This window comes from Gracilinanus agilis, chromosome 2, assembly GCF_016433145.1.
Source record: "Gracilinanus agilis isolate LMUSP501 chromosome 2, AgileGrace, whole genome shotgun sequence".
NCBI lineage: Eukaryota > Metazoa > Chordata > Mammalia > Didelphimorphia > Didelphidae > Gracilinanus > Gracilinanus agilis.
This window is the reverse complement of record NC_058131.1, coordinates 224,903,149-224,927,152: the sequence shown is the minus strand read 5'-3', so window position 1 is coordinate 224,927,152 and position 24,004 is coordinate 224,903,149. Positions and strand designations below refer to the sequence as shown.

Below are 24,004 nucleotides of genomic sequence, written 5' to 3'. Positions count from 1 at the left end.
CCTCTTTCCCACCCCCCATGTCTTCTTAGACCTTTTAGTATCCTGTCCTCTCCCTATGAATTATTCTTCTGGTTGCTTTAGTAGTGAATATTATAATAGTGTATAGAGTTCACTACAGAGAATTATACATAGCATTTCTCCATCTAGTAATACAGATAATTAGATCTTATTTATGCCCTTAAAGAGTCAAGCTTAAAAGACTATGAGTTTTCTTTCTTTTCCCTCTGTTTCTTATTTACCTTTTCATCTTTCTCTTGATATTTGTGGTTGAGTGTCATACTTTCCATTTAGTCCCGGTCTCTTTTGTGCAAAACCTTGGAATTCTTCAATTTTGTTGAATGCCCATACTTTCCCCTGAAAGTATATAGTCAGTTTCGCTGGGTAGTTGATTCGTGGCTGAAGGCCCAGCTCTCTTGCCTTTCTGAATATTGTATTCCAAGCCTTGCGATCTTTTATTGTTGAGGCTGCCAGATCCTGTGTGATCCTTATTGGTGCTCCTTGATATTTGAATTGTCTCTTTCTGGCTTCTTGTAAGATTTTTTCTTTAACTCGAAAGCTCTTCAATTTCGCTATTATATTTCTGGGTGTTGACTTTTCTGGGTCCAGTGTAGAGGGTGTTCTATGGATCCTTTCAATGTCTATATTGCCCTCTTGTTGTAGAACTTCAGGGCAATTTTGCTGAATAATTTCTTTAAGTATGGAGTAGATAGCTTTTTAAAGTTTAGTTAAATGTAGAACTTGCATGGGCAGAACTCTTAAATTATGAATAATTACGTATCCATCATATATGGGACATAATGAAAGTTGGAATACTAAATTTTTTAGATAAAAGGTAGTAGAAAGTCTGTTCTAGCATTGTTGCAATAGGAATGGTAATCAGAATAAGGGGCATAGGCCAATTGTAATATCAGGAAGTCAAGGTTTTAAAGAGCTTTGGACTTACATGCCAATTGAAGGATTTGTAAATCTGAGCCAAGAAGATTAAAAAATTACCTTGGGGAAGCTAGGTGGCTCAGTGGATTAGGTTCAAATTTGGCCTCAGATACTTCTTAGCTGTGTTACTCTGGGCAAGTCACTTAATCCACATTGCCTAGCCCATACTGCTCTTCTATCTTCGAACCCATATATAATATTGATTCTAAGACAGAAGACGAGAGGTTTTCTTTCTTTTTTAAAAATAACCTTAATTTCTAGTCTGCCTGAGTACAATAATGATGCTATGAATAGAATTGGGAAAGCTGAGTAGAACAGTATTACAGGTAGATTTTTAGTTGTGAATATATTGAATGAAGGTACTGGTATAAATATCAGGTCTGAAACATTTTCTACTACAAAACCTAGAGCTCCTAATATTTTGCCATAAATAGTTCCTTTCTTTGATCTTTGACATTAATATATTAGGATCTATGAATCAAAGCTTATGGAAATTTTGTTTGCTTTCTTATCATAATTCCAAAGTCTTTTCCAGAACAGTTGGACCAGTTTTTTTTAGTCTATTTTATTTTTTTCCAATTACATTAGCAATTAAATATTAATCTATTTCTCCTACTATTCTCTCCTCTTCTCCTCTCCATCCCTAATAGTAGGACCAATTCACAGCTCCACAAATTTGGTGTGCCTATCTTGCTACAACCCCTCCAACATTTACTATTCCTATATTTTGTCATCTTCTGATCAGGTAGCTGATCTGTTCTCTTCCAATTTTTTTATGTTGTCACATAAATATTTTGACCTTATTGTGGTATATGGCTTAAAGTATTAGTCTATTTTAATTTCTGCCAAACTTTCATAATTTTCCAAGTAAATCTTATTAATAACAAGTTTCTTCTTCAGAGTATCCTTGGGTTTATCAAGCCCTGGATTATTGCATTTATTTGTTCTTAATTGTTTCCTATGTAGCTCATTCTTTTGATCAATACTAAGAAAATAAAAGACAGACTTCAGTAAACTGAATGTGTAATTTTAAAAAATAAATAAGACAACAAAAGTAAAATAAGCACAAGGAAGGAAATACTGAAAATTAGAGGAGAATTAGATCAATTAAAAAAAAAGATTATAGGACTGAGAATTTAAAAATTTAAAATCCCTAATTCTTTTAAAAGACTAACAAGGGGCAGCTGGGTAGCTCAGTGGAGTGAGAGTCAGGCCTAGAGACAGGAGGTCCTAGGTTCAAACCCAGCCTCAGCCACTTCCCAGCTGTGTGACCCTGGGCAAGTCACTTGACCCCCATTGCCCACCCTTACCAATCTTCCACCTATGAGACAATACACCAAAGTACAAGGGTTTAAAAAAAAAAAAAAAAGACTAACAAGATTGATAAACATTAGATTAATTAACTTTGAAAAAAATGAGGGATGAAAATTAAATTAATAAAATGAATGAACAAGTTGAAATTATCAGATATTGAAGAAATAAGAATTATATCAGATTATCAGAACCATATGATATTTTATATGCCAGCAAAACTATGAATTTGAAAGAAGTAGAAAATTCTCTAACCTTTAGCAGTCATTTTGGGGAATGACTTTTGTTCTTAAATATTTGCTTCAATTACCTTTTCTGATATTTTGGATATTTGAGTTTTTATGAGAAAGATTTGCTCCAAAGATTTTTTTTTCTGTTACTGTTTCTTTTCTAATTTTTTGTTGATTTTTTTTGATACATAAACTTTTCGGTTTTATACGTGGGATCTGCCCATTTTATTTTCCTGTGATATCCATTTCATCTCATTTGGTCAAGAACTCTTTTGCTTTATATAGTTTAGATCATGTTCTCTTATACAGAGAATGGAATAACCTTTACAGAGAATGGAATAACCTTTTGGTAAGCACCTTACTGCAAGGTGCCTTTGGGAAGTGTTTTATAAATAACTTCATTGATATTTATAAAGCTCTGAAGGAGACACTTTTATAACCTCCATTTTACCATTGAAGAAACTGAGACAGATAAAGTGACTTGCTGGGAGTCATGTAGCTTAAGGCTGTCTAAGTCCAGATTTGAACCCAGACTTTCCTCATGCCAGAATTAGGACTTAGTATGCCATCCAGCTTTCCCAGCTGTAGGTGGTATGTGACATTTCTCTTAGCTTAATTTTTACTTTACTGCTTTTCAGTTTTCCCTTCTATCATTGGATAGAATTCTAAATTTATTAGCAATAACAGGAGAGAGAAATCATAGGCATAACAGAAGAAGATTCCAGACTACTTATTTTCTGGAAAATGAAGTTACTTTCATAATGATTCTCTAGGATTTTCAGATTGCTTTCAAAAAACTGCAGGATTTATAATAAAACTCAGAAAATAATTGCATGCTTTTGTAGTTTTAACAAAATCTAGGATGGGATAATAGAAAGGGAAGTCCCATTCATAATAGCTTCACAATGCAAATTTGCTATAGAATAATAAAAATAGTTGTGTTGCCTAAATAAATGTGCAGATTTAATGGCATACTAAAATACTGTTGGCATATTTTATAGGTATAAGCAAAATAGCAAAATTTATTTCAAGGAACAAAATAAGTGAACAGACCTACATCTCAAGAGAAATGATGGAAATTCTAGGAATGGAGAAGTGATAGCAGTTAAGCAATCTGAAATGATACCATAAAGAATGGAGTATGGAAATCATTTGGAACTATTTAAAACCTGTGAAAAGTACAAAAGGAAGGGAGAGAGAGAGAGAGAGAGAGAGAGAGAGAGAGAGAGAGAGAGAGAGAGAGAGAGAGAGAGTGTGTGTGTGTGTACACGCCTGCATGGATGTGTGTATACTTTTTCATGCTGTGATCTTTTCCACATGTATCTTCCCATATCTCACTGATAAGATCATTCGTGATAAACAAAACTGTTTTATTAAAATGAAAAGACAAAGTATGTTTCCTGTGTCCAGTAACTTCTTCCTTATTGTTAAGAGGAGGGAAATGCATTTTCTTTTCTCTAGGTTCAGAATTTGTACATGTTTTTGAAGCCATTGTTTTTATTTGTTCTCCAGTTTCTGCTTGCTTTACTCTACATCAATTTTTATAAATCTTCCTTTCTTTGAATTCCATTTATTTGCCATTTGTTAGAGTGTTAAATTCATATATCAATTCCTTAGGTCATTTTATAATAGTTGGACATCTACTTGTTTCCACTTTTTCTCATTAATATAAAAAAAGATTGCTTCTTTAAATACATTTTTTATATTGGGAGCCTTTATTTTGGCATGTTAGTTCCATCAGGCATATTCCTCCAATGAGGAATAATACAGAGTACTATAGGCAGTGAGTATACTATAATTAAAATTACAGAGTCCCAGCTTAAAAAGCTTTTATCTCATTTACTTCTTATTTCTTCTAGGGATGGCAGGAGGAAAATACCGGTCCTTTTTAATTCATGTCAAAGCAGTGAATGACAGAGGAACAGAAGAGATTTGTAATGGTAACATTCGCCCTGTGGTAAGAATCCCATCTCTAAAACCACAGAGTAACAAGGGACATTCTCTTGCTTCACTACTGGCAAAAGTTGCAGCAGGAAAGGTGAGGAAGAGTATAATTTTGAAAATGATCTTAGATAGTTAAGGGAAAAAAGCATTTATTTGAGAGTGAAGATACCTAATTTTTTAAAACGTTTTCTTTGACTCTAGGAATGTCATATATCCTATTCTACACTCTTTCCCCAAATAAAAAATATCATTAGTATCAACCATATGATGATATTTTGCAGTTTATTAAGCCATGTAAACAAAGTAATTTAAGAGGAAAAAAATTATATGAATAAAATTTTTTAGTTTTTTTTAAAAAATATAAGTTTATTTTATAGACAATCATTGAGCTGCTGCTTACCTAGTAGATGAATCTTTTTTTCTTCTTGCATTTTGGTTAGAATGACTTTATACCTTTAGGAAAATCATGTGAGTACCTTCCCTTTCATCCATTTCTGTTCACAAATGGTTATCTTTAGATCCGTGTTGGCAAAGCTGTGGCATGCATGCCCTATCATGCTAGAGGGCCTACTCCTCTCCACCCTGCCTGTGGACAATTTTCACGTGCCTCACCCCTCTTTCCAGCAGCCCAATGGGAGAACTTCCTCTCTAAGCTGTCTTGGGTTATGCAGGGGCTCTTAGGCAACTTGGGCCTGAGATCTCTAAAAGTTTCACCAATGCTGCTCTAGATGTTTATAACTTCAGTTAAGTGCTGTACAGTTCCATTTTTGCTCTTAGTAGACAGGTTTAGGAGGATAATTTGGTTAGAATGTCACTTTAATTTTCTTAGTTTTTCATGAAACGTAAGTTCCTATAACTCAGAAAATTGAATTACCATTAAATATATTTTCAGTGTTTATGATTTGTTATTTTTACCATATTACATATAATAGCCAATTTTAAAATTTGTATGAATGGGAATTATGCTCTGTTCTTTCTATAGGATTACATTATAAATATAAACAACTATAATATGAAATGACTATTTGTAAAAGTAATTTGCCTACAGTCTGATCAGGTGACTCCTATTCAATAAAGCCGTGTTATCCATTACTTATGGAAACAAATATAAATAGCTTTCTTTGACATTTAAGGGATTTTCCAATCTAGCCCCTTCATCCTTCTTTTTTTTCTGGCCCTTCTTTCCCAACCACTCCCTATTTCCATCCCATCCTTTTGTACTGGCCTCTACTGACTTGTATAAATGGTATTGCATCTTTGGTCCTCAGGCATTTATTTGTATGGCCCTTTTCCTATGTTTGGAATGTCCTCTTAATTTCTCAGCCACTTCTTTTACATAATGTCTTTCCCAATGACCTTCACTTTTTGTATACTATTTCCCCAACCAATCTTGAATTCTTGTTTACATTGTATACATATTTACATTTTATCTTGTGTCCTCCATTATAACATAAACTCCTTTGGCACTTTTTTTCTCTATATATCTTCAGTTTGGCACAATACCTAACTTCTAGAAAGTGCTTAATAAATGCTTGTGGTGATTGATTCCCTTGCTCTTATGTTTCTCTTTTATTCTCGAGATTTGCTGTAACAATTATCCTTTGAATACTTCTGCATTAGTTATGTCAATGAAAGCAGAATAAGGAATTATAATGATTACAGCTTTAATTAATTTATTTTTTTTAATTGTAAGCTTACCAAAGATTTTTTCCTTCATATGTATTGGAAGCAATGATTTTTCCTATATTTTTGAAACTAATGTTTTCTGTGTGATTAGGAAAAGTCATCGACTACAAAGACTGAAGCTAGTGGTTCCTCAAGAAAATCTGAAAACCTTCGAGGCTGTGATTTGTTGCAAGAGGTTTCAGTCACTATTCGTAGATTTAAGAAAACTTCAATTTCTAAAGAAAGGCAAGTGTGATGTACATTAAGGAAAACAGTACATTTGTAATGGGGAGGATACCTGTGTTCTGGTCTCAGCAATGTTAGTAACTAGTTATGCAAGTCTTCTCTTTTCTTTGGGCTTCATCTGTAAAAGAAGTTTGGATGTTTGGGGATCGTTGTTTCATTCTTGTGCCAAAATTCTTTGATTTTAAGAATTTTTAAAAAATCTTTTTTGAAAGTTTCCTTTAAATTGACTTTAAAATAAGTTTATCCTTTCTTAAGAATTATTTAATCACTGATTATATTCATGATTATAAAAGTATTATTCATCTATATGTATTTGGTATTCTGTGTCTTATTTAAAATGAACCACTTTTACTTACTATGCTTTAAATGGAAAATATTGCAGTTTGAGTTAAAAATATACTTGTATTTGGATTTTAGATCTAACATTTAATGCATATGTGGCTTTGGACAGTATTTTACTGGGGCCAAGTTTTCTAGGATTTAAATTGAGGATATTAATAACTTCTCATAATTATGATCATTCTGTTATTTGTGATATCAGAGATAATTTCATTTTAAGAATATTCACTTTCTGATTAGCACATTAATTATTTTTATAGGGTTCAACGATGTGCTATGTTACAGTTTTCAGAGTTTCATGAGAAACTTCTTAATACACTCTGCAGAAAATCAGATGATAGTCTAACTACAGAACATGCACAGAGCCTTGTGTTGGACACTTTGTGTTGGTTGGCTGGAGTCCATTCAAATGGACCTGGAAGGTAGTAAAATCTCAATAATTGCCTGCCCTTTTTCTTGCTAATATTGAAGACTGTGTGGTGGACTTATAAGAGTTTAATGTTCTGGTCTTATTTTGCAGCTCAAAGGAAGGAAATGAGAGCTTGCTTTCCAAGACACGTAAATGTCTTTCTGACATAGTACGTGTTTGCTTCTTTGAGGCAGGACGAAGCATAGCCCATAAGTGTGCCCGATTCTTAGCATTATGCATAAGGTTTGTGATCTTTTAAGTTGTAAGTTTGTATTATTTGTTCATGCACACACAGTTTTGACATGTTGTTTTATTTACAGTTTTAATGTTGTTAAAAAGAAGTATGAAAAATTTAAAAATATTATATTCCTGAGACATAGACTTTGGTGGAACGAACCTTGAAAGTGCATCTAATGTGTCCTGTACCTACAGACAAGAAACACCTAAAGCATCCTAGTCAAATGTTTCACTTTATTTTTAAAGGCCTGCACGGAAGGAGGTTCTTCTCACTCTGGGTGATTTCTCATTAAAAAACAAAACAAAACGAAACAAAAACTCATTTTCAGAAGTTCTTTTTATTTTAAGTTCCACGCGCATCATCAGCATTAGACCATTTTTTACTTTTATTCTCTTCTCTGTGGCTGTAGAAAACAATTTATTACCATGCTGTTGCACATACATAATCATATTTCTAGGACCATCCCTCACCCTTATATTCTACAGGCTAAATAACCACAATTCCTTTAACCTTTCCTCATAGGTCCTGTTTTCCAATCCTTTAACCATCTTCGTGGCTTTCCTCTGAACCCTCTCCAAGTTTTTCCACGTCTGTCTTAAGTTGTGGAACCCAGAACTGTATAAATTTTGCCATGTACAGTGCCTTCAGTTGTGTAGTGCGTATGATCATTATTGGAGGGGTAGGTGGGGGAATTTGAACTATAGATTCACTTAGGTGGGGTACAGAGTGTGTTTTCCTTTATTCATGTTTACCTTTACTTTTTTATTTTTTTACAAGTACTTTTCTGCTGTTTTTTATCTAATCCTATCCCATATTTCAGCAAGTGAGCATGTTTTCTTGTCAAATCATCAGATGAAGTTATTGTTAGCAATATTGCAATATTACGTAGCACATGACTCAGGACTCTTCTTTGCAGATAACCCATTGTTATAGTTTATTCATGGGGTTTGAATTGCACCAGTTATTCTTTTGATTATGGTCCTCTAGTGAAAATATATAGCTGGCCCCTATCATGTTATTTTGTATACTCTGAGGAACATAATCAGAAATCTTGCCTAAATTGAGATGAATGGCATTTTTTCTTTTCTCTCTAATCTTTCTACATAATCATTCTGTCATACATGAAAATTATATTAAATTTGTGGCTATTTTGGGGAGTTATTTACTGTTGTTTCGAAGTCGATTCCTTGATTTTTTTTCCTGTTCTTTGTCTTTTTCTTTAAAGGCCAGTTTGAAAGTTTTATGGATATAGTAAAACTGTTAATTTTAAGTGAACATGTGTTAACCTATAAAAGTTAATAGACTAATGAGAATTTTAAGTTCCTAGAGAAACACAGTACATATTAAAACATGATATTATTATTATATTTTATTTTCAGACATTAATTGTGGTTTTGTCCATTATGAAGTGACTAAAGCTGGTAAAAAGACCAAGATTTCTAGGAATAGGGCTCCTTGGGTTTCTTTAGCTGGAAGCTGTGAAATATGTTGTATGGAATTTTTTTTTATAGCCCTTGATTTCCAGAAAATACTGTAGGCATCTTCCTTTCAACCCCTGCTTACTTACTTGGTTAACTCAAAAAAGGGGCTTAAAGGAGAATAAAACAATAATGGTGACACCTGCCTTTTGAATATCTCTTGTCAATAGAGTTGGTTGAAAATTAAGAGGTTAGAAATAATATTTGGAATGCTAGTTATTGTGACAGGTAATTACACTGAACACATCCTTGGAACTTGATAAAAATTTATTTTTCTCATGAACAAAACCTTTGAGACTTGATAACTAAACATGTTATAGAGTCAGTGTTGGCATCATAGATTTAGAGCTGCCCGAAAGTTTCTTTAGAATATTGGGGGCAAGTCAGTTAACATTCTTGGCTTCAATTTTCTTAAAGAGTTTGGATTAGTCCCCTGACTGAGTTGTGAATCCTATGTTCTGTGATCACAGTATTAATCAAATGTATGTTTTTATTTTTCTTTTGATAGCAATGGAAAATGTGACCCAAGTCAACCGGGATTCGGTTCTGTTCTGTTGAAGGCTTTACTTGACAATATGCCACTTTTACCTGCAGCTGCTACTGGTGGTATGTGAAAAAATCCATGAATTTTAAGTTCTTATTTCTTTTTTTCATTGTTCTTTTATGCTTTCCATTTCTTTTCAACAACTTTCATTTTCTTTTTCCTTTTTATTTAAAATCTCAGTGATTATTAACTCCTCCAAGGCTTGAAAGGAAAAATAAATCCATTCTTATCCTTCACTTTTTCTACTTGTTAACTTCATCTTTAGGATTGGTGATTTAATGGGTATTTACACTTAATCCTTTAATGTATATTGATCATCACTTATCCTTCAATGTGTCTTCTTCAGTAGGAGATTGTTAAGATTCTAGAAGTCATCTTCTAGGCCTTTTTCTAATTGAAGGATAGTGTTAAACCTATGATGATACTGTTTATTTTGTCATGTTGCTATGCAACTGGTTTATCTTTTCTTGTCATCTATGTCTTTGTCTTTTGTGCCACTTTTATATTGATGATGTTTGTAATGTGTTGCAATACACTGTACATCCTTAGCTTACTTTGGGTTAATTGCCGTTTTGATTCTTTAGTCTTTATGGTATCTCAATTTCACAGTCATTTTTTGAGTGCCTGCTACATATAAGGTACTGTGTTGGCATTGACTATACAATGACAAAAACAAAAAAATCCCTTTCATCAAAATATTTAAGGTTTACTCTTGGATGATTTGAAGCCATATTTGCTCTATTGTCTCAATATTATTATTGAAAAAAAGTTGCTTTGCCTAGCAGGGAGTAGTTCTAAATATAAATTTTCAACACACTGATTTTCTATGTAATCTAGCCTCTTTCTGCCTTTTATTTTGAAATTCATTCCTAGTTCCTATCTATCTGCAATACCTAAAATATAGTTACTATCCTTCTAATTTACGTAATAATCTAGGCTGTATTTTGAGAGATATTTTTCATCTTGCTATTATCTGAATCAATTATTAGATCAAGCTTTCATGGATATCATTGATTTCTTAATGTTCGCATATGATATCATCTACAAACTTGACTATTTGGAGAATCTCACTATTTATACAGAATCCCTCTACCATTTAGACTTTTCATAGGACATCTTCCATGACTTTGATCAAAGGCTTTTACCTTTTTTTCAAGCTTCTATTGATACTGACCATTAAAGAGATTATGATGTTTTATCTGCAAAGGAATTTCATTTATACATAGACTTGTTTTTTGGGATGAGAGCTGTTTTGCTTTACTGAGAGAAATGCTTGTTTGTAATCAATATACAATAAGTATACTTATTAAATTCTTTGTAGGTGTCATCTACTGAGCCATGGGTATTTTAGCTATAGTTATTCCTAATGGTCCTTTTGCTTGTACCAATTATAAGTAATTCAGTATGAGATAACCTATAGCAGTGATGGTGAACTTTTTAAGAGATGAAGTACTGGGCCCCCCTCCCCTTCACCAAGTTCCATCCCACTCTGCCCCTCCTTACCCTAAACAGCAGAGAGAAGAAAGTGCTCCAGTGGGCTGCTAGGCAAAGGGGCAAGGGAAGTGAGGAATGTCTTTAGGTGCATGGAGAGAGGGGGAAGGGAATAGTGCTGCCCTGAGTCCCTCTGTCTTTCTAGTAATGAACTCTGGTGGTCAAATGCAGGTGTGCTTAGAGAGGGCTCTTCATGCTCTTTTGGTCATGGGTGTGCCATAGGTTCATCATTACAGACCTGGGGGAAACAGTGCTTCCTGTTGCTAATAGGGGCATAATAAAACCAGTTCTGTCACTGACTATTTTCCTTTCCGTGGAAAACCTATGAACTGTCTTTAATTTTTTCTGCAACTTCATGTTCTCTTGTGTCATTTATAGTAAGACTTTCTAAATTGATAGTTCCTCCAGCAAGCACTGGAGTAGATTAACATTTAGAGTAATGCCAAGAGTTAATATTTGCAGAGTATGAAAAACTTCCTAACATTAGCATCTCCTACCCTATTTATTCTCTGTTACTTTTTCATTGTCTCTTCAGATAAGGGAAAGGGCTCTATGGGAGTGTGGACTATTTTACAAACTTGCCTGTTTGATGGTTCAAGCTCGACAAAGCTTTTAGTGATGAAAAACCTCTCTGGACTTAAATGAGCTGATACTCAAAGCTTCCTATCTTGGGTTATTTTGACACAGTCTTTTAGAAACCAAGAATTTGTCAGTGCCATGATGAACGTGCCCTTTATCATTCATTATTACTTCAGATAAAAATTTTGCAAATGTTCTGTTTAAAAAGATAATTCATATTAGGTAGCATCTTTTGCGTTCTATTTCTTTTGTCTCTGGATATTTAGTATATTGTCTTTTTTAGCATTTTCATTCTTTTTCCATAGTATTTTAGGTTTCTTCATTTTATCTTTTTACAAACACTGCTTTATCTAATTTAGTTCAGTTTTATCCATTTAAAGGCTTTATGGACTACATATTTTTAAAGGATATATTTTTTTTCTTTAACTGTGAAAGACAGGTTATGATACAGTAGGTTAAGGTTCCTAGTTTATGAACTTATTAATTCACAAAGTATTTGATTTTATCATAAAATTGTGTAATCCTCTGTTTCCTGTGCTTTTAGGCTCTGTGTACTGGTATTTTGTTTTGTTAAATTATGTTAAAGATGAGGATCTCGCTGGCTGCAGTACTGCTTGTGCATCTTTGCTTACTGCTGTGTCCAAGCAGTTGCAGGAAAGGCTGACACCAATGGAAGCTTTACTTCAAACCAGGTACTTTAAAATAAGTAATTTGGTTCCATTTATGTTTACTCTGAAAATCACTCTTATTTAAGTATTGGCTTAACCCCCATTTCTTAGCCCTTACCACTCTTTTGTCTTGAAGCCAATACATAATATTGACTTCAAGAAAGTAGTTAAAGGTTTAAAAAATTTTTTTTCATTGTTTATACTAGTGATGGGCAAACTTTTTAAAGAGAGGGCCAAAGGAAAGGAAATGCTCATCTGTCAGTCTATTTCTAAGGCAAGTCTTTTGAAATTTCATTGTATTGTATCCTACTCACTGTTTTTGTCAGATTAGGAATAATGTTGCAGCTGGATAGAACATTTCACGGGGCCGCATCTGGCCCGCAGGCCATAGTTTGCCCATCACTGGTATATAACAACATTCTGTAAGTGGAAAAGGATTAACAGCTAATTTAGTATAATGGTAACACTTAGACAATAGTTATATAAATGACTTCCTAGTGGAGAAGGACCAGTGGACAGAATGATTTTCCTTGTTTTATATCTTTTCCCCAAGTTTCTGGACTTCCTACTTTGAAAAAGGAGTATTTCAGTGCTGTGTCTGACTTGGCAGATGCATCAAAGGAAGGAAATGAATATGACCCTCTACCTTCAAGGCTGTACCTCCTTCTCTTACTACTGTCTGTCTCATTTTTTTTTTTTTAACTTTTATTTCCTTTGGTCCCTCTCATCTCCAACCTAATCCCACTTTATATTACCTTTCACAAACCCTCATGGCAGCCTTTATGCCAGTTGCTCTAATGATTATGATGATGATGATGATGATTTTAATGGTAATATTTATTATTTTTATTATACTTGACGGTTCGCCACATGCTTTACATATGTTACCTTGAGCCATACAATAGATATTTTAGTTTTAAAGCCTAGGAAATTGAGGCTGAGAGAAAAGAGATTAAATGACTTGCCATTTCCCATGTAACTAATAAATGTTAGAAGTAGTTTTATTCTACGTTTTAATTACTCGAAGCTCAGCATTCTATTAAACTGTATCCCATTATGCCATTCAGATAATTTTACCAAAGATAATCTTATCCTATTTTTTCTCTGAAATTCAGATGTCTTATCTTTTGATGTTTATTGCTTGCTTGTACTACTTTGCCTTTTCCTGTGGTATTTAATTTTAGGGGAATAAATAGAATAAAGAAGAAGGGATCTAACACTCTTGTTTCTTGCTTTCCTTAATCTCCATTCTCGATACATAAAAGAAAGCTTCCGAAAGAAAGAAAGAAAGGAAGAAAGAAAGAAAGAAAGAAAGAAAGATAGATAGATAGATAGATAGATAGATAGATAGATAGCAAGCTTTCTTTTAAAAATGGATCTGTAATTTCACTGGTGTGTTTAATTTAAGGTTAGGAACCCCCTTTTCAATTGCATCTTAGAACCTGCTTTGAAGTTGTATAGTTTTAGAGTAACTGGGTGACGATAGATTGTTGGATTCGAAGTCAGGAAGACTCATCTTCCGAAGTTCAAGCCTGGCCTTAGACACCTCACTGGCTATGTGACCTTGAGCAAGGGGACACTTACTTGGCTATGGGACCCGTTTTATCTCAGTTTCTTCATCTATCAATGAGCTAGAGGAAGGAAATGGCCAACTTCTTCTGTATCTTTTCCAAGAAAACTCCATTTAGGGTTATGACAAGTTGGACATGACTGAAAATGATTGGCCACAAGTCTTACAGCTTTCCCTGAGGTCCTGAAAAATTATATGCCTCACTAAAGAGCCCAGAGCCAGCAAATGTCAGTGGCAGACCTTGAATATAAGTCCTTTTGACACCAGAGACTTGCTCTTTATCCATTATACCAAGCTTCTCATTGATACCATTAGGTCTTAGCTTGGTTTAGGCACAGGAGAGTAGAAGAGAAATTACTGGGCAACTCAATACTATAATAGTGGCCGAGGAAGGAAAGAAACCCTAGGGAGATGTAATATTGTTGCAGTAGAATAAGAGAGGTACCATCTTCTAAGATTGGCAAAAGAAAAGGAATAGAATTAACTCAATTTTTAGGAATGCCCCCTCATGGTTTTAGTTACAGAAGACATCTCTCCTAATCTCACATTCTCCCCTCACTCTCAGGTGCCACTTGCTCTTTATTTTAGAGGCTCTTTTTATTGCTTCTTATGCCCCTGTTGTCCCTACCTTACTTATCCTGATTTACTCATGGTGGCTTGGTCTCCCATCTAAAGAGAATGAGAGGAAATGTGCTCCTACTATACTAATTTAGCACTCTACTTTCCTATAGAATAATAGTTGCAAATTATGGCTAGGAGGCCAGGATCCTACTATATTTACCTTATTGCTTAGTATGAGTAACTTTTTTATTATATATGGCTATTACTAGTTTTGTGCTACAAGTACATTTTTTGGTTTAGCTTTTTGTATCCTGGTCTGAGAAACTATTCAACTTATATTTTATTTCTATGGTACCATTTCTTATGTTTCAAATAACTGAGTTAGATACTTTTCACATAACTACTTCATAAATTAGGACTGCTGTGTTAAGTAAAGAACAAAGAAGTACTCTCATAAACTCTTTAATGGTTTTCATATAATAAAATAGAACATTCTCATTAAACTGGAACACATGGCATATGTGTAAATAACTTTTTTGTAAATTAAGCTTTTGAGTCACTTGTGATATTTTATAACATGAAAACTAGGTATCCTCAAAAATCATTTCTTAAAATTAAGTGGAAAGCCTTGTCCTTGAAAATATCTTGACTTTTATTTTATATGGGTATGTATTAGAAGAACTCTTGAAAGCAGGTCTTTGTTGAGGTTTTTTTCAATTTTCATTCATTCAAAAAATAATTGATTTCATCATCTGATATGTACAAATCATTGCTTTAGATTTTATGGGAAATAGAATAGTGACTTAGCCATGTTATTTGTAATTTGTATTTTACATTCTAGTTTGGGATATCTTACACAAGTAACAAACAAAAGGCTGAATGTTAAAATTGCTCGAAGTAAGATATGAATAAAGTTTCTTTTATATAAATCTGTTTATTCACTTTAAATTGGTTCATTTTTTTTTTCAGATATGGATTATATAGCTCACCATTTGATCCAGTTCTCTTTGATCTGGAGATGAGTGGTTCCTCTTGTAAAAATGTATATAATAGCAGTATCGGTGTACAGTCAGATGAAATTGATCTCTCAGATGTCCTTTCAGGTATTGAATTTTTAAAAAAACCAGAGACAGTCTTTAATATTGGTAACTGAGTTTGAGTTTTCCTAATCATATTCCATTTAAATTTATGCTGATTGTAAAATGATAAAAATATTGTTGTTCAAATCCTCCTTTTTCTCCCATTAATCCTCCATTTCCTTTCTTTCCTTTCCCTCTACTTTTTCTTGAGCAAAGCTATTCTCCAGAGTGTTGCCAAATGCCATGTGCATAGTCAAGGGAGTTGTTAGATTCCAGGATCCTCTGACTGAATTCTCCATTACTTAATTAATATGGCAGAATAAAAAAAGGAATACCCCAAAGTTATCCTTCAGTTTTGAGTGAGGATATTTGCTTATGATAGTCTGATATATATAATTTATTGAAAGGGACTTGTTAGGGGTGACATTTTACTTTAAACTGTTCTTTAAAGGAAGCTCAAGATTCTTTGAGGAGTGTTTTTTATATATCTGTTTTGAGGCAAAAGGTAGAGTAGCATTTATCCAGAAAAGCATCCTACTGATTTTTACAATAAACAAGTATGTGAAAAAAACAAGTGAGATGAAATTCAGATACAAAAATTTTTTGGGGCGGTATTGTGGAATACTTTAAATGCCAGGTTCTAGATTTTGCATTTTAACCTAGGGTAAAGTAAGGGAACTGCTAAAGTATGTTGAATGGAGTAATTATGTCATCCAACTGACCAGACTTTGAAGAAAGAAGAGTCAAATTTGACTTACCTTATAGACATTTAAGTGGATGCCTCTAATAACTTGTTACTACTATACATCTAGAGTTAAATGCTTAAGTATCTTTGTGATTTGTAATAGTATAGGGACCCATGTCCCTATAGAACCATCTAATAGAACCATATTCTGATGGTCAAGGTAATGTTTTTTAAGAAAGTAAAATTGGAAGGTAATATTGAGTTAAGGTTCAGGAGGAGGAAGCTAAAGCAGTTAATTTCTCCAAGTTCTTGTTATACAGTCATCCCAAACACAACATTATTTGAAATTGATCTTCATTTTCCTTCCAAAAATGGCTTCCTTTTTGCCAGTTTTGCTAATGCACTCGAGTTTTCTTAAGTATAAGAGAGGTTTTGAAACTTAAATTCATTTTTTTTCTTTTACACTCTATGTCCAGCCATTCCCTACCTCATTTTAATTTTTTCTTTTTTAATGTTGAATCCATTCTCTTCTCTCATACTTACACTTTCTCCAAGTGAGCCCAGTATAGTGGTCTTGGTACACAATAGGTATGTACAGAAGTATGTATTTTAATAAAAGTATGCCACATTACATTTGCCTTCAAACTCATGTGCCTTGTTTTCATAATTATTTTGTGATCTTCATATTGTAATCAAATTCCCTAAATTATTATTTTGACTTTACATCTCTCATATTAAAAAATTTAGCCAGCTTCATTCATATAGTACAAATTCCCATAGCGTGACTTTAAAGTCCCAGTTTATTTATTTTGGAGCTTTGTTCTTTATATGTTGTTATGAACTCTTTTCCTACACTCCCCACAACAAAATTCATAAATAGTGAAATCCTACCCATCATTTAAGAACCTCATTCAGATATAGTCTCTTTTATATACCTCTTGCACCTAAGATACAAATGATCTCTTTGTCTCATGATTTTATAGTTTTTACTGTTTGGAACAATCACATAGTAGATTATGTGAGATGAATATATGTCTTTTCTTTTATTAGTATAGCAATTCCTGCTTTCGCCTAGAAAAATCTTATCACTAACAACCTACTTTATCCATGTAAATATATTCCATAGTGAACATATCCATAGAAGAAGAAAGGAATGGCTGTCATTTTTGAATTCTGTTTTATACCATAATATTTAGGGAAGGGATTTGTAACTAGCAAAGAAATTTTTTTTTTTTTTTTTTTTGCTCTTAGTTTCACCATCTGGGGCAGCAAGTAGTGATAGCTATTTCTTGTTCAAAATACTAACTTTTTGCTATATTTTTAAAATTCATAAATTTTTCATTGTATGTGATGCAACTTAAGTCTTCTTTTATTGTAGGGAATGGCAAGGTTAGTAGCTGTACAGCTGCTGAGGGTAGCTTTACTTCTCTGACTGGACTCCTTGAAGTTGAACCTCTGCACTTTTCTTGCGTTTCCACCAGTGATGGAACCAGGATAGAAAGGGATGATGCAAGTACGTTTACTGGTATATACACACTTTATTATTTTTTATATATGTCTATATAGAACAAATAGAGAGTGTTTTTAATAACAATATCTTACTAACATGAATCAGATAGAGGAAATAATAGTACTTCTGTAATTTAATTTGATCAAGTGTCAATGTTATATTACAATGTTAGTGGTTATATTTTTCAGCAAGTTACCTATGTAACTGTGAGATGATTGGAGAGATTAGATTTGTTACCTCAGATTGCACTGGGTCTATTAAATTATTAAAATTGGTATTCAGAGTATGGCCTTTTCCTTAATAAGACTTGGATTGTCTATAAACTTGTAGATCCTTCCATCCATTCGTCTTTAAAAACACTTTTTATTTCCTAAAGGACTATTAAATCTTTCTCTGGCTTTTTGAGCACCTTGCTCATCAGAAGGGCAGTATAATTAAAGCCAAGTAAGTTATACTTAATTCTCTTAGAGAGATTGAATTTCAGTAAGGCGGTGGGCTATTTTCTTTCCATTGGATTGCCTATGTGTATGTACCCCCCCCCCCCCCAATCCCCACGCTCACCCCCACTCTCCTGGGGCAGAAAAGCAATAAGGCTTGGCAATGGGAGTTAAATGACTTGTTTAGGGTCACACAGCTAGCAAGTGTCTGAGGCTGGGTTTCAACTGAAGATCTCTTGTTCAAGCCTTGACTTTCAAGTCCACTGAGTCACCTGGCTACCTCTGCTGTCTATATAATATAATTGATTCTCACATGAACAGTTAATAAAATGTTTCTTCCTATAACATTTCTGGGATTTTTTAAGTACTAAAAACAGTTTGCAGAACTACAGTATATCAACTTTGATTCTGTTTCATGTTGCCACTTTAGACACTGTCAAATGTAGAAATTGACCCCAGTACTTTAGAGAGTATAATTAGATTTTACCTCATCTTTGTGACTGTTAAGGTTATAAAGGACTTTATTCACATAATCTATTTTTTGAATAATATTATCCTGTTTTTTTTTTATTGATGTGGAACTGATTTCTTAGAGGTTAAATGATTTACTCGTGGTCAATTAGCTATTGTGTTTTGAAATAGGATCTGAACCTCCAAAGAACTCCATCTACTGTGTCCATTTCCATTAATAGTACTAAATTTAGTTTGACATATTTAGTTAAGGCATTATTTCTGAGCAGCCTATAATTCATATATTCAGGGACTTTTCCTATCAGCAGAAACTACATGATTACAAATCTTCATTGCTATGTTTTTTGTTGCACAAGGTGAATATTTTTGCATAATTTAAAAAATTTAACAACTAATATTGTTACACTCCCATTTATCCTGAATCATTAGGGAATGAAGTGATTAAAAAAAGCCACAAATTTTCTGGTTAACTCAGTTTACATTTTTTTAAAGAATTAGAAGAAAACAAAATATACTAAGTATTGTACTTACTTTGATATAATTTTAGGTTTTTTGATTTGCATTTAGAAGAAACCTTTAGAACAGGTTGATCATTATGGCATGAGTTAACCTTATCTATCATCAGACTTGATGTTTTTATTTATGATTCTGGATAAATAGAAGTTTTCTTTCATTTTTTATATTCATAATTTAAAAAAATCCCATTATTGTATGAACCTCCTCTTCATCCTTGTTTGTTTGTGTGTGTGTGTGTGTGTTATTTTTTGTCTTATGCCAGTGAGTTCCTTCGGGGTTACCCCCGCAGTAGGTGGCCTCTCCTCGGGGACCGTTGGGGAAGCTTCGACCGCCCTGAGTTCAGCAGCCCAGGTAGCTTTGCAGTCTCTCTCTCATGCAATGGCTTCAGCTGAGCAACAGCTCCAGGTGCTGCAAGAGAAACAGCAGCAGCTTTTGAAGCTTCAGCAACAGGTTGGAGACTCTTTGGCTATTTATTTATGATGTCTCTAAACTTCAAAAGCTGAGAAAAAGTCCTCAAATAGAATTGGCCATTCTTCCTCATCAAAGGAAGTGAGGGGACTGAAATGAGCTAATTGTAATAGCTGCTTAAATATCTGACACTGTGTGGTTTACAAATAACTTGGATGGTCAGTGTAAAAGATTACTTTATAATCTCTGATATCATTAAAGCAATTATTTGTTTCTGTTGAGTATGTATGTGAGTAATACTAGTAGTATCCTTCCTTCACTCTGATGGGAATTACGTCTCCACTATGTAATTTAAATTTGTAGTTTTAAGATCCTAGGTGAAAGACACATTTCAGTTCTCATGCCATTTATGATTCAAGACTGTGTTTAAGGGCAGTTTGCATTATGTTTGCTTAAGCATCAGAACAAATTGCTGTTTGCTTTGAATGGTTAACTGTTACTTAAATATAAGATAACAAAATTCAAAGTTCTACATTTTTACCAAAATTTTTTCATGTGAAAATAACATTTCTGCTTTTGGTCATGTATTGTTCCAAACATAGCTTTTCTCCCATTCCTGCTTTCACTTCTCTACCTTTTCCCTTATCCTCATCTCAAATGTCCTTTACAACTCTTACTTTTTGAGGAAAGCTGTTAAATCATTTTGTTGTTTAAAATGTTTTATTTTCTTTTTTAAAAACTTTTGTCTTAGAGTTGATACTGAGTATTGGTTCCAAGGCAAAAGAGTGGTAAGGAGGGTTGAGTGAATTGCCCACATTCCCATAGCTAGGAAGTGTCCGAGACCAAATTTGAACCCAGGACCTTTTATTCTAGGCCTGGATCTCAATCCACTGAGCCACCTATCTGCTGCCTTATTTGTTTTAATTTCTACTTCAGTTAATTTAAATTGAGGATTTTCTTTAAAATCATTTTGTTAAAATATTTTATATTCTAACATTTGCTTCATCTGTCAATTTCATTTAATAAATAATTAATTTAAAATGAGGATTTTTGTTAAAATCATTTTATTAGAATGTTTTATTTTTGTCTAGCATTTGCAATTTATTTAAATTAAAGATGGTGGAATAGTGTTTAAAATATGGAACAATGCATTGTTTATTTTTAGTATTTCCTCAACCAAGTTAAATCCACATTTGCTGCTTCTCCATATTCTTTTCAGAAAGCTAAATTGGAAGCCAAATTACATCAGACTACAGCAGCAGCTGCTGCAGCAGCATCAGCAGTGGGTCCTGTTCACAACTCTGTGCCTTCTAATCCAGTGGCAGCACCAGGATTCTTCATTCATCCATCTGATGTTATTCCCCCTACTCCAAAAACAACGCCTCTCTTCATGACTCCACCACTAACTCCACCAAATGAAGCGGTATCTGTTGTGATCAATGCAGAACTTGCACAGCTCTTCCCAGGCTCAGTTATTGATCCTCCCACAGTCAATCTTGCTGCACATAATAAAAGTGCAAACAAGTCTAGAACGGTAATTGATAATGGATTTAAAATGTTGAAGACTTTTCATGGTCTAAATATTCATAGTTTTTAATAGAACATAATATGATTTAAATTCCATAACTTAAATGGTATCATATAGAAAGCATAAGTTGTAAAATATACTTAAACATAAATTAATAAATTATATTCTGTGGCCTCATTTTAAAAACTTATTTTAACAAATTAGGCTGATCTTAAACCTGGTTTCTTTCCTTTTTACTTTTAGACTCCACTTGGAACTGGCCTTGCTCTAGCAATTTCTCATGCTTCACATTTCCTACAACCTCCACCCCATCAGTCTATTATTATAGAGCGAATGCACTCAGGTAAAATAAAATTTTAAAGTATTAGTTCTTTTGATTGTCTTAAGATTTAATATATGACAGGGTTTTTTAAAATAATAATTTAATTTTCCTTTGGTTCTCCTTTGTAAATAAATACCATCTGCTCTTATGTAGCTAGGATTTATTGAGATCAAGCAACTTAGTTGCTCATCAAACAAATGAAGAAAGCTACAAAGCAGGTGCAAATAGTCTTTGGAAAGAGCTGATTTCATCTCTATATAAACTTGCTTATAAAAAAATTCAACAATAAAATTAAGAAAATTAAAATTTGGTTTCATCATGATCACTGATGTTCTGATGGAACTTTTTGTAGAGAAGGCACTGTCCTTAACCTATCAATTCATAAACTTTCCTTAAGCACCTACTGTGTGCTATACCCTATAAGAAATACTAAGCTCAGAGTTAATCCTTTGGCCATGTTGTAGGTCAGTTTCTTGTGACAGAGGAATGAACGTAAATTTGAAGCTAGGATGGACCTTGTAGTTCATATTACATATTTATATTCTATTTTTCTTTATATTACAGATGACAAAACTGAGGGTTCAGAGAAGGAAAGGAACTGATCACATGGTTATGAAGTATAGAACTGGAATTAGAACACAAGTTCTGACTTTAAATCCTACAGTCTTTCCACTGTACTATGCTGATAGAGAGCTGAGGATTGTTCAGACTTTGTTTACTCAGAGTACCCATATCAGTTTTTGTAGGCTGATTCTGTGTACTTCTCTAGTTTATTGGGAAAGATTTAGTCAAATTTTCCCACTATATGTTGTTTATAAGTACTAAAGTAGTTTTTTCTATTTAACCTTGAAGTTATTTTTTTAGACTTGTGTGTTTCCACTGACCTCAAATTATTTGCTACTTTACAGTTGGTAGTACTATAGTTGCATGAAAGAATTAATCAACTTGGATACCAAGATGAGAATATGATAGAAGAGCCTCATATTTCCCAGGAACCTGCTTTTTTTTGGTTTTGTTTTGTTTTTTTTTGTGGTGTTTTGTGTTTGGGGGGGGGGTATAGAATTTTCTCTGATTTTGTTCCTTGCCCGTGCCAAAGTTTACTCAACAAGCACATTTATTAGCTAGGATAGAAATCATTATAAGCTTATAACATTGTTAAAAAGGCAGTTATTTTGCATATGCATATCAAGAAAGCTAACAGTTTTATAAATGTAGATAATATCACCACATAAATAGTGTCACAAAAAATTATCGCTATTTTATTTCGTTCATATTATTTTAAAATGATGATCCATATAATGATGGTTGTCTTTTAGGAAAAAATATAATGCAGATAGTGTCACTTAATCATAACGTAAAATATTCTGTGCTTTATGTATTCTTATAAAAATGGAAAAGAAGTTGAAAAGTGACCTACATGATTATGAAAATATTTTTCTGTTAAAAAGTGCTATATAATGGATATTATGTTTAATCTATGTATATGTTAAAACTCCCATACTAGGCTTTAAGTTTCTTGAGGGCATGGATTTAACATTCTTGTCCTTGTGTCTTTACCTTCTTGCAATGAGAACATTGGTTGAATTTAATTTTGTCAGCATTTGCTAAAACTATATTGGTCTCTTTTAAACTTGGACATATAAGGATTTTACTTTTGGTTCTTAAGATAATTAGTTTTCATAAACTGATTTCATTCAACATGACAATAGTATTCTTTGGCACCCCTTTTAAGAAGTTTACTATATAAGTAAATTGCCTCCCTTGAAGTTATATTACTCTTAAGAAGCTTAAATGATTAAGGTTTGTTGTTTGTTTTTTTTTTTTTTAATTTAAAAATAAAGGGTTTTTTGTGGGCTTCAGAGAATTATATATTGAAAACTGCAATGTTTGTTATTTTCACGAATTATTTTCCATTATTTAAGAATTTATATTTTATTAAAAAGTTTTGTGTAATTTCTTAATAATTCCCTGAGCCTTTGTTTACTTCATCTTTTGGTTATTCAGCATTTGCTATTTCAGCCAACTCTGCTTTCTTTTTCATAGGAGCAAGGAGATTTGTAACTTTAGATTTTGGCAGACCTGTACTCTTGACAGATGTATTGATTCCCACTTGTGGGGACTTGGCCTCTTTATCAATTGACATCTGGACATTAGGAGAAGAGGTGGATGGAAGGCGATTGGTAGTCGCTACTGATATTAGCACCCATTCACTAATTCTTCATGACTTAATACCACCTCCTGTATGCAGGTTTATGAAGGTAAGAAAAAGATAATTGAAATGTTTCTGGCAATCTATATTAAGAATTTTACTAGTCATCAATTAAAGCCTGATTGTACATTTATTCAAATACTATGTTCTTGAAATGTTTATTGTGGCAGGTATATATGTTTTTTCATTTCAGATCACTGTCATTGGTCGGTATGGCAGTACAAATGCTAGAGCAAAAATCCCATTAGGATTTTATTATGGTCATACCTATATCTTGCCATGGGAGAGTGAATTGAAGTTAATGCATGATCCTTTGAGAGGAGAAAGTGAATCTTCAAATCAACCAGAAATTGATCAGCATTTAGCAATGATGATTGCCTTGCAAGAAGACATACAATGCAGGTTAGTGGGGAATATTTAAAGTCTTGCTTAATATTAACATAAACTACTAGAGTGAATGCATGACTCTATGGACATTTATTCAGTATTTACCAGCATCATGATAATCAGATGATCAATGTATAGAAAAAAAATAAAACAAACCCTGTTCTTAGGGAGTTTGTACTCTATTTGAGCTAAGATAACACATAAAGTTTTGTTGTAGACAAATGGTAAGGCCCCAAAGTGCCTACA

At 33.3% G+C, this 24,004-nt stretch overlaps 1 protein-coding gene across 2 annotated transcripts in view; it reads left to right on the top strand.

Annotated features, from left to right (window-relative positions):
- Positions 1 to 24,004, top strand: part of BIRC6 (baculoviral IAP repeat containing 6) — a 325,846-nt gene that overhangs the window by 112,095 nt on the left and 189,747 nt on the right. Inside the window, exons 16-28 of one of the 2 annotated variants that reach the window (XM_044663691.1) lie at positions 4,334 to 4,512; positions 6,196 to 6,329; positions 6,929 to 7,090; positions 7,189 to 7,320; positions 9,302 to 9,399; positions 11,952 to 12,099; positions 15,176 to 15,309; positions 17,349 to 17,483; positions 19,167 to 19,354; positions 20,532 to 20,846; positions 21,084 to 21,183; positions 23,206 to 23,420; positions 23,565 to 23,773. In XM_044663691.1, the coding sequence (XP_044519626.1) occupies positions 4,334 to 4,512; positions 6,196 to 6,329; positions 6,929 to 7,090; positions 7,189 to 7,320; positions 9,302 to 9,399; positions 11,952 to 12,099; positions 15,176 to 15,309; positions 17,349 to 17,483; positions 19,167 to 19,354; positions 20,532 to 20,846; positions 21,084 to 21,183; positions 23,206 to 23,420; positions 23,565 to 23,773 (2,149 nt within the window). Of the gene's footprint in view, positions 1 to 4,333; positions 4,513 to 6,195; positions 6,330 to 6,928; positions 7,091 to 7,188; positions 7,321 to 9,301; positions 9,400 to 11,951; positions 12,100 to 15,175; positions 15,310 to 17,348; positions 17,496 to 19,166; positions 19,355 to 20,531; positions 20,847 to 21,083; positions 21,184 to 23,205; positions 23,421 to 23,564; positions 23,774 to 24,004 lie in introns of both variants that reach the window. The other variant, XM_044663690.1, reaches the window with a different exon arrangement.